Below are 10,551 nucleotides of genomic sequence, written 5' to 3' on the forward strand. Positions count from 1 at the left end.
AGCCCTTTACCAATCATAGAGTTTATATTTCAAGCCCTTTACCAATCATAGAGTTTATATTTCAAGCCCTTTACCAATCATAGAGTTTATATTTCAGCCCTTTACCAATCATAGAGTTTATATTTCAGCCCTTTACCAATCATAGAGTTTATATTTCAGCCCTTTACCAATCATAGAGTTTATATTTCAAGCCCTTTATTCCAATCATAGAGTTTATATTTCAGCCCTTTACCAATCATAGAGTTTATATTTCAGCCCTTTATTCAATCATAGAGTTTATATTTCAGCCCTTTACCAATCATAGAGTTTTATCAGCCCTTTACAATTAAGCAATACTTTACCAATCATAGAGTTTATATTTCAGCCCTTTACCAATCATAGAGTTTATATTTCAGCCCTTTACCAATCATAGAGTTTATATTTCAGCCCTTTACCAATCATAGAGTTTATATTTCAGCCCTTTACCAATCATAGAGTTTATATTTCAGCCCCTTTATTCAATCATAGAGTTTATGTTTCAGCCCTTTACCAATCATAGAGTTTATATTTCAGCCCCTTTATTCAATCATAGGTTTATATTTCAGCCCTTTACCAATCATAGAGTTTATATTTCAACCCTTTACCAATCATAGAGTTTATGTTCAGCCCTTTACCAATCATAGAGTTTATATTTCAAGCCCTTTACCAATCATAGAGTTTATATTTCAGCCCTTTACCAATCATAGAGTTTATATTTCAGCCCTTTACCAATCATAGAGTTTATATTTCAGCCCTTTACCAATCATAGAGTTTATATTTCAGCCCTTTACCAATCATAGAGTTTATATTTCAGCCACTTTACCAATCATAGAGTTTATATTTCAGCCCTTTACCAATCATAGAGTTTATATTTCAACCCTTTACCAATCATAGAGTTTATATTTCAGCCCTTTACCAATCATAGGAGTTTATATTTCAGCCCCTTTACCAATCATAGTTTATATTTCAGCCCTTTACCAATCATAGAGTTTATATTTCAGCCCTTTACCAATCATAGAGTTTATATTTCAGCCCTTTATCCAATCATAGAGTTTATATTTCAGCCCTTTACCAATCATAGAGTTTATATTTCAGCCCTTTACCAATCATAGAGTTTATATTTCAGCCCTTTACCAATCATAGAGTTTATATTTCAGCCTTTACCAATCATAGAGTTTATATTTCAGCCCTTTATTCAATCATATTACTGTTCAAACCCAAACCAGAAGAGGGCTCTTTGTTGCAATATGCAGCACAACATAAATGTTGATAATCTGTCAATTGTCACTGGTCTATAACAGGACTGTCTGGAATTATCAGTAATTAATAATAATAATATATGCCATTTAGCAGGCGCTTTTATCCAAGCGACTTACAGTCATGTGTGCATACATTCTACGTATGGGTGGTCCCGGGAATCATAGAGTTTTAACCCACTACCCTGGCGTTACAAGCGCAATGCTCTACCAACCAGAAGGAACTGTCACTGGTCTATACAGGACTTTCTGGAATCATCAGTCCATTGTCACTGGTCTATAACAGGGCTGTCTGGAATCATCAGTCCATTGTCACTGGTCTATAACAGGGCTGTCTGGAATCATCAGTCCATTGTCACTGGTCTATAACAGGGCTGTCTGGAATCATCAGTCCTCACTGGTCTATAACAGGGCTGTCTGGAATCATCAGTCCATTGTCACTGGTCTATAACAGGGCTGTCTGGAATCTCTCCCTAAAATGAAGATATTCTTATTTGAGCCAGACAATGATTCCCTTTACCACTTCTTATCCCTCAGCAGTCTTTACTCAGCCCATTAGGAATGCATCATTTTAAAATCCTAGTTAGGTGCCTGTATACCAGAGGGCTTGTCAGCCTCGTTCCCTCTGCAGGAGAGAGAAACAGAGAGGGGAGAGAGTCCTCCTAACCTGTGACTGTGTGTAGAATACTGATGTCCCCATGTGTCTGTGTGTAGTCATCATGACTTAGCTGTCTCCAGAAACACAGATCTAGGATCAACTAACCCTCCCCAATTCTAACTCTAATCATAAGGTGTGCCATACACTAAACTAGCCTGAGAACAGTGTGTTAGGACATCTTTCTCTAGAGCAGGGTTTTTGAAGTTTAGTTCTGCCAAGTGGATTTGCTGAATGTATTATTCAATGACTCTATATCTAACGGGCGGTTTAGTCTGTCTCTATATGTCGTTATTTAAGCAGGGGAAAGATGGCCGCTTTGTCTGAAACTGGGACCCTAAACCATTGGGGGCCATTCTCATTAAAATGATGTCCTGGTCCTCCGTCCTTATCTTCTTTTCACCCCCACCTCATCTTCTCTCCATCCATCACCTCGGTTCTCCACGTAATACCCAATGTCCCCTTGTCCTCCCCTCCTCTTCTGTCTCCTCTCCACACTTTACCCCCATCTATCTATCATTCTCTTCTATCTCAACTCCTTCTCTCTCCCTCCCTCCCCTGGCTGGCTCTCTCTCTCCCTCCCTCCCCCTGTCTCTCTCTCCCTCCCCCCCCTGTCTCTCTCTCCCTCCCTCCCCTGTCTCTCTCTCCCTCCCTCCCCCTGTGTCTCTCTCTCTCCCTCCCTCCCTCCCCCCCTGTCTCTCTCTCTCCCTCCCTCCCCCGTCTCTCTCTCCCTCCCTCCCCCGTCTCTCTCTCCCCTCCCTCCCCCTGTCTCTCTCTCTCCCTCCCTCCCCCTGTCTCTTCCTCCCCCCTGTCTCTCTCTCCCTCCCTCCCCCTGTCTCTCTCTCTCCCTCTCCCTCTCCCCCTGTCTCTTCCTCCCCCTGTCTCTCTCTCCCTCCCCCCTGTCTCTCTCTCCCTCCCTCCCCCATCAGGATCATCCAGAGAGGCCTGAGGTGCCATGGCTGTCAGAGTTTACCTGGCAGACATGCTGTGAGCTGGAGGACACTCTGCCCTGCTTCAACGGCATCAAGAGAGAGATCACCGCCACACCCATCTCTATAAAACTAGGTAGAATAACACACAGCTAAAATAACCTAGACACCCATCTCTATAAAACTAGGTAGAATAACACACAACTAAAATAACCTAGACACCCATCTCTATAAAACTAGGTAGAGTAACACACAACTAAAATAACCTAGACACCCATCTCTATAAAACTAGGTAGAATAACACACAGCTAAAATAACCTAGACACCCATCTCTATAAAACTAGGTAGAATAACACACAACTAAAATAACCTAGACACCCATCTCTATAAAACTAGGTAGAGTAACACACAACTAAAATAACCTAGACACCCATCTCTATAAAACTAGGTAGAGTAACACACAGCTAAAATAACCTAGACACCCATCTCTATAAAACTAGGTAGAGTAACACACAGCTAAAATAACCTAGACACCCATCTCTATAAAACTAGGTAGAGTAACACACAACTAAAATAACCTAGACACCCATCTCTATAAAACTAGGTAGAGTAGTAACACACAACTAAAATAACCTAGACACCCATCTCTATAAAACTAGGTAGAGTAGTAACACACAACTAAAATAACCTAGACACCCATCTCTATAAAACTAGGTAGAGTAGTAACACACAACTAAAATAACCTAGACACCCATCTCTATAAAACTAGGTAGTAGTAACACACAACTAAAATAACCTAGACACCCATCTCTATAAAACTAGGTAGAGTAGTAACACACAACTAAAATAACCTAGACACCCATCTCTATAAAACTAGGTAGAGTAACACACAACTAAAATAACCTAGACACCCATCTCTATAAAACTAGGTAGAGTAGTAACACACAGCTAAAATAACCTAGACACCCATCTCTATAAAACTAGGTAGAGTAGTAACACACAACTAAAATAACCTAGACACCCATCTCTATAAAACTAGGTAGAGTAACACACAACTAAAATAACCTAGACACCCATCTCTATAAAACTAGGTAGTAGTAACACACAACTAAAATAACCTAGACACCCATCTCTATAAAACTAGGTAGAGTAACACACAGCTAAAATAACCTAGACACCCATCTCTATAAAACTAAGTAGTAACACACAGCTAAAATAACCTAGACACCCATCTCTATAAAACTAGGTAGAGTAGTAACACACAACTAAAATAACCTAGACACCCATCTCTATAAAACTAGGTAGAGTAGTAACACACAACTAAAATAACCTAGACACCCATCTCTATAAAACTAGGTAGAGTAGTAACACACAACTAAAATAACCTAGACACCCATCTCTATAAAACTAGGTAGAGTAGTAACACACAACTAAAATAACCTAGACACCCATCTCTATAAAACTAGGTAGAGTAGTAACACACAACTAAAATAACCTAGACACCCATCTCTATAAAACTAGGTAGTAGTAACACACAACTAAAATAACCTAGACACCCATCTCTATAAAACTAGGTAGAGTAGTAACACACAGCTAAAATAACCTAGACACCCATCTCTATAAAACTAGGTAGAGTAGTAACACACAGCTAAAATAACCTAGACACCCATCTCTATAAAACTAGGTAGAGTAGTAACACACAACTAAAATAACCTAGACACCCATCTCTATAAAACTAGGTAGAGTAGTAACACACAACTAAAATAACCTAGACACCCATCTCTATAAAACTAGGTAGAGTAGTAACACACAACTAAAATAACCTAGACACCCATCTCTATAAAACTAGGTAGAGTAGTAACACACAACTAAAATAACCTAGACACCCATCTCTATAAAACTAGGTAGAGAGTAACACACAACTAAAATAACCTAGACACCCATCTCTATAAAACTAGGTAGAGTAACACACAACTAAAATAACCTAGACACCCATCTCTATAAAACTAGGTAGAGTAACACACAGCTAAAATAACCTAGACACCCATCTCTATAAAACTAGGTAGAGTAACACACAACTAAAATAACCTAGACACCCATCTCTATAAAACTAGGTAGAGTAGTAACACACAACTAAAATAACCTAGACACCCATCTCTATAAAACTAGGTAGAGTAGTAACACACAACTAAAATAACCTAGACACCCATCTCTATAAAACTAGGTAGAGTAACACACAGCTAAAATAACCTAGACACCCATCTCTATAAAACTAGGTAGAGTAGTAACACAACTAAAATAACCTAGACACCCATCTCTATAAAACTAGGTAGAGTAGTAACACACAACTAAAATAACCTAGACACCCATCTCTATAAAACTAGGTAGAGTAGTAACACACAACTAAAATAACCTAGACACCCATCTCTATAAAACTAGGTAGAGTAGTAACACACAACTAAAATAACCTAGACACCCATCTCTATAAAACTAGGTAGAGTAGTAACACACAACTAAAATAACCTAGACACCCATCTCTATAAAACTAGGTAGAGTAACACACAGCTAAAATAACCTAGACACCCATCTCTATAAAACTAGGTAGAGTAGTAACACACAGCTAAAATAACCTAGAGACACCCATCTCTATAAAACTAGGTAGGAGTAGTAACACAGCTAAAATAACCTAGAGATTACCACTAGGTAGAGTAGTAACACAGCTAAAATAACCTAGAGATTACCACTAGGTAGAGTAGTAACACAGCTAAAATAACATAGAGATTACCACTAGGTAGAGTAGTAACACAGCTAAAATAACATAGAGATTACCACTAGGTAGAGTAGTAACACAGCTAAAATAACATAGAGATTACCACTAGGTAGAGTAACACACAGCTAAAATAACCTAGAGATTACCACTAGGTAGAGTAGTAACACAGCTAAAATAACCTAGAGATTACCACTAGGTAGGTAGAGTAAAATAACCTAGAGATTACCACTAGGTAGAGTAGTAACACAGCTAAACTAACCTAGAGATTACCACTAGGTAGAGTAGTAACACAGCTAAACTAACCTAGAGATTACCACTAGGTAGAGTTGTCTTCTGCCTAGCTACAGAAGTAGATGAATATTGGAGTGTGTGTTCCCAGGTCGTCTGGAAGTGTGTTTCAACCCAGAGAACTGGCAGGACTACGTGTCTGACTCCCAGCTGCCTCCCTACTCAGAGGAGATGTCTGAAGAAGAGAAGGAAAAGGCAGACGGGGTCAGGGGTCACTGGGATCAGAGACTGGGGGCCTTCCAGAAACTGGTGCTCATCAAGAGCTTCATGGAGGAGAAGGTAGTGGGGTTGTTGGTGTGCGTGTGTGTGTGTGTGTGTGTGTGTATCAGTCTGCTTGTGATGGTGAAAGTGCTGCCAGTTTTCTTGGCATCTCTCTCATTGTATGTTGTATATCAATGGTCATATTTGATAGAAGTTGCCCTTCAGGCCACACAGCGATATTTGCAGTTATGTTCATCCATCCGTTTTATTTAGGGTGTGTTCTTAAATTCAATCTGGAGTGCCAGAGTGCGCTCTGAGCGTTGTCAGATTGTACGTTGGTAAATCCAGAGCATTTGGCTCTCGGAGCGTTCAGAGCGCATACTGGACGCTCTGGCGCGAGGACTAGGTTTGAGCCGAGCGTTCTGACCTCACAACTATCGTCAACCACCCAAGCTAACTGGCTAGCTACTTCCAGACACATAATGAGAGAACACCTCACTCTGACCATTTTCCTTGAGCTAGCAGAGCTGGTTAGGCTGTTTTCATGTTATTTTAATTGTATTTATTTTACCTTTATTTAACTAGGCAAGTCAGTTAAGAACAAATTCTTATTTTCAATGACAGCCTAGGAACAGTGGGTTAACTGCCTGTTCAGGGGCAGAACGACAGATTTGTACCTTGTCAGCTCAGGGATTTGAACTTGCAACCTTCCCGTTACTAGTCCAACGCTCTAACCACTAGACTACCCTGCCGCCCCCTGAGTGTTGGTGACTGTAACTGTGCTACTGGCAACATTTTAATGATGTTTTTTTGCCAACGTTTGCTGACAGCGGCCATATTCAGCTGGTGTTGAACGTTTGTAAATGCAGTTATTCTGCTCTCTGAAACACTCAGAGGAGAGAACTCTGGAATCAGAGTAGATAGCCGGAGGGAGTTGACTTACTCTCCCTGCCACTCTCCCTCCCTCCCTCTAGGTGGTGTTTGCGGTGACAGAGTTTGTGATCGTGAGCCTGGGGAAACAGTTTGTAGAGAACCCTCCTGTTGACCTGGCCACTCTCTACAGTGACATGTCTCCCTCCACCCCCCTGGTCTTCATCCTCAGTACCGGATCAGACCCCATGGGAGCCTTCCAACGCTTCGCCAAGGAGAGGGGATACCTGGACAGGTGAGGGGGTGGGACAGCGGGAGGATGGAGGAGAAGGGGGAGGAAGGGAGGGGTAGTTGGGTACCACTGTCCCCCTCTCTGAGACTGTTCCCCTCTCTATGTCCGTCCCCTGTCTCTCAGTATTAACAACTTGTCCTTCTTTCTCATCATGTATCCAGGTTTGGCTGGTGTAGGCCGTCATTGTAAATAAGAATTTGTTCTTAACTGACTTGCCTAGTTAGATAAAGGTTCAATGAAAAATAAATCAATACAAATCTCTCTCTAGGTCAGGGTCCTCTCTGTCTCTCAGTGTTAACTCTCTGTCTCTCAGTGTTAACTCTCTGTCTCTCAGTGTTAACTCTGTCTCTCAGTATTAACTCTCTGTCTCTCAGTATTAACTCTCTGTCTCTCAGTATTAACTCTCTGTCTCTCAGTGTTAACTATCTGTCTCTCAGTATTAACTCTGTCTCTCAGTATTAACTCTCTGTCTCTCAGTGTTAACTCTGTCTCTCTCTGTCTCTCAGTCTCTCAGTATTAACTCTCTGTCTCTCAGTATTAATTAACTCTGTCTCTCAGTATTAACTCTCTGTCTCTCAGTATTAACTCTGTCTCTCAGTATTAACTCTCTGTCTCTCAGTATTAACTCTCTGTCTCTCAGTATTAACTCTCTGTCTCTCAGTATTAACTCTCTGTCTCTCAGTATTAACTCTGTCTCTCAGTATTAACTCTGTCTCTCAGTATTAACTCTGTCTCTCAGTATTAACTCTGACTCTCAGTATTAATCCTCTGTCTCTCAGTATTAACTCTCTGTCTCTCAGTATTAACTCTCTGTCTCTCAGTATTAATTAACTGTCTGTCTCTCAGTCTGTCTCTCAGTATTAACTCTGTCTCTCAGTATTAACTCTCTATCTCTCAGTATTAACTCTCTGTCTCTCAGTATTAACTCTCTGTCTCTCAGTATTAACTCTCTGTCTCTCAGTATTAACTCTGTCTCTCAGTATTTACTCTGTCTCTCAGTACTAACTCTGTCTCTCAGTATTAATTAACTCTCTGTCTCTCAGTATTAACTCTGTCTCTCAGTATTAACTCTCTGTCTCTCAGTATTAACTCTGTCTCTCAGTATTAACTCTGTCTCTCAGTATTAACTCTGTCTCTCAGTATTAATCCTCTGTCTCTCAGTATTAACTCTGTCTCTCAGTATTAATCCCTCTGTCTCTCAGTATTAACTCTGTCTCTCAGTATTAATCCTCTGTCTCTCAGTATTAACTCTGTCTCTCAGTATTAATCCTCTGTCTCTCAGTATTAACTCTGTCTCTCAGTATTAACTCAGACCTCACCCTGTCTCTCAGTATTAACTCTCTGTCTCTAGGTCAGTATTAACTCTCTGTCTCTCAGTATTAACTCTCTGTCTCTCAGTCTCTCCAGTATTAACTCTCTGTCTCTGAGTATTAACTCTCTGTCTATCTCTGTCTCTCAGTATTAACTCTGTCAGGTCTCTCAGGTCTCAGTTAACCCTCTGTCTCTCTCTCTAGGTCAGGGTCTCTCAGTATTAACCCTGTCTCTCTCTCCAGGGTGAGGTCTATCTCTCTAGGTCAGGGTCTCTCAGTATTAACCCTGTCTCTCTCTCCAGGGTGAGATCTATCTCTCTAGGTCAGGGTCTCTCAGTGTTAACCCTCTGTCTCTCTCTCCAGGGTGAGGTCTATCTCTCTAGGTCAGGGTCTCTCAGTGTTAACTCTCTGTCTCCAGGGTGAGGTCTATCTCTCTAGGTCAGGGTCTCTCAGTGTTAACTCTCAGACCTCACCCTGGAGAGAGAGACAATCTCTCTAGGTCAGGGTCTCTCAGTATTAACTCTGTCTCTCTCCAGGGTGAGGTCTATCTCTCTAGGTCAGGGTCTCTCAGTGTTAACTCTCTGTCTCTCTCCAGGGTGAGGTCTATCTCTCTAGGTCAGGGTCTCTCAGTATTAACTCTGTCTCTCTCCAGGGTGAGGTCTATCTCTCTAGGTCAGGGTCTCTCAGTATTAACTCTGTCTCTCTCCAGGGTGAGGTCTATCTCTCTAGGTCAGGGTCTCTCAGTATTAACTCTGTATCTAGGTCAGGGTCTCCAGTATTAACTCTGTCCAGGGTCTATCTCTCTAGGTCAGGGTCTCAGTATTAACTCTGTCTCTCTCTCCAGGGTGAGGTCTATCTCTCTAGGTCAGGGTCTCTCAGTATTAACTCTGTCTCTCTCCAGGGTGAGGTCTATCTCTCTAGGTCAGGGTCTCTCAGTATTAACTCTGTCTCTCTCTCCAGGGTGAGGTCTATCTCTCTAGGTCAGGGTCTCTCAGTATTAACTCTGTCTCTCTCTCCAGGGTGAGGTCTATCTCTCTAGGTCAGGGTCTCTCAGTATTAACCCTGTCTCTCTCTCCAGGGTGAGGTCTATCTCTCTAGGTCAGGGTCTCTCAGTATTAACCCTCTGTCTCTCTCCAGGGTGAGGTCTATCTCTCTAGGTCAGGGTCTCTCAGTGTTAACCCTCTGTCTCTCTCTCTAGGTCAGGGTCTCTCAGTGTTAACCCTCTGTCTCTCTCTCCAGGGTGAGATCTATCTCTCTAGGTCAGGGTCTCTCAGTGTTAACCCTCTGTCTCTCTCTCCAGGGTGAGGTCTATCTCTCTAGGTCAGGGTCTCTCAGTATTAACTCTGTCTCTCTCTCCAGGGTGAGGTCTATCTCTCTAGGTCAGGGTCTCTCAGTATTAACCCTGTTCTCTCTCCAGGGTGAGGTCTATCTCTCTAGGTCAGGGTCTCTCAGTGTTAACCCTCTGTATCTCTCTCCAGGGTGAGGTCTATCTCTCTAGGTCAGGGTCAGGGTCCTATAGCTGAGAAGATGATTCTGGAAGCTCTGAAGAGCGGTAACTGGATCTTCCTCCAGAACTGTCACCTGGCTGTGTCCTGGATGTTAGCCATGGAGGAACTTATCAAGACCTTCACTGAGCCGGGTCAGAACCCCTACACACACACTACCTACAGACACCCTACACACACACTACATACACACACCCTACACACACACTACATACACACACCCTACACACACACACTACCTACAGACACCCTACACACACACTACATACACACACCCTACACACACACACTACCGCACACAGACACCCTACACACACACACACTACCTACAGACACCCTACACGCACACTACATACACACACCCTACACACACACACACCACCTACAGACACCCTACACACACACTACCTACAGACACCCTACACACACACTACATACACACACCCTACACACACAC

General features: G+C 42.2%; 1 protein-coding gene across 1 annotated transcript; it reads left to right on the forward strand.

Moving 5' to 3' along the window:
* Positions 1 to 2,858: 2,858 nt before the first annotated feature.
* On the forward strand, positions 2,859 to 10,228 carry LOC124030363 (dynein axonemal heavy chain 6-like; the record flags this gene model as incomplete). The annotated part of the gene is made up of 4 exons (XM_046341736.1): positions 2,859 to 2,994; positions 6,008 to 6,195; positions 7,092 to 7,282; positions 10,068 to 10,228. Coding segments are annotated over 4 exons (676 nt in total), but the record flags the coding sequence as incomplete, so codon positions are not given.
* Between the last annotated feature and the right edge of the window lie 323 nt (positions 10,229 to 10,551).

The sequence above is a fragment of the Oncorhynchus gorbuscha genome, unplaced genomic scaffold, assembly GCF_021184085.1.
Source record: "Oncorhynchus gorbuscha isolate QuinsamMale2020 ecotype Even-year unplaced genomic scaffold, OgorEven_v1.0 Un_scaffold_10849, whole genome shotgun sequence".
In the NCBI taxonomy this organism is placed as follows: domain Eukaryota; kingdom Metazoa; phylum Chordata; class Actinopteri; order Salmoniformes; family Salmonidae; genus Oncorhynchus; species Oncorhynchus gorbuscha.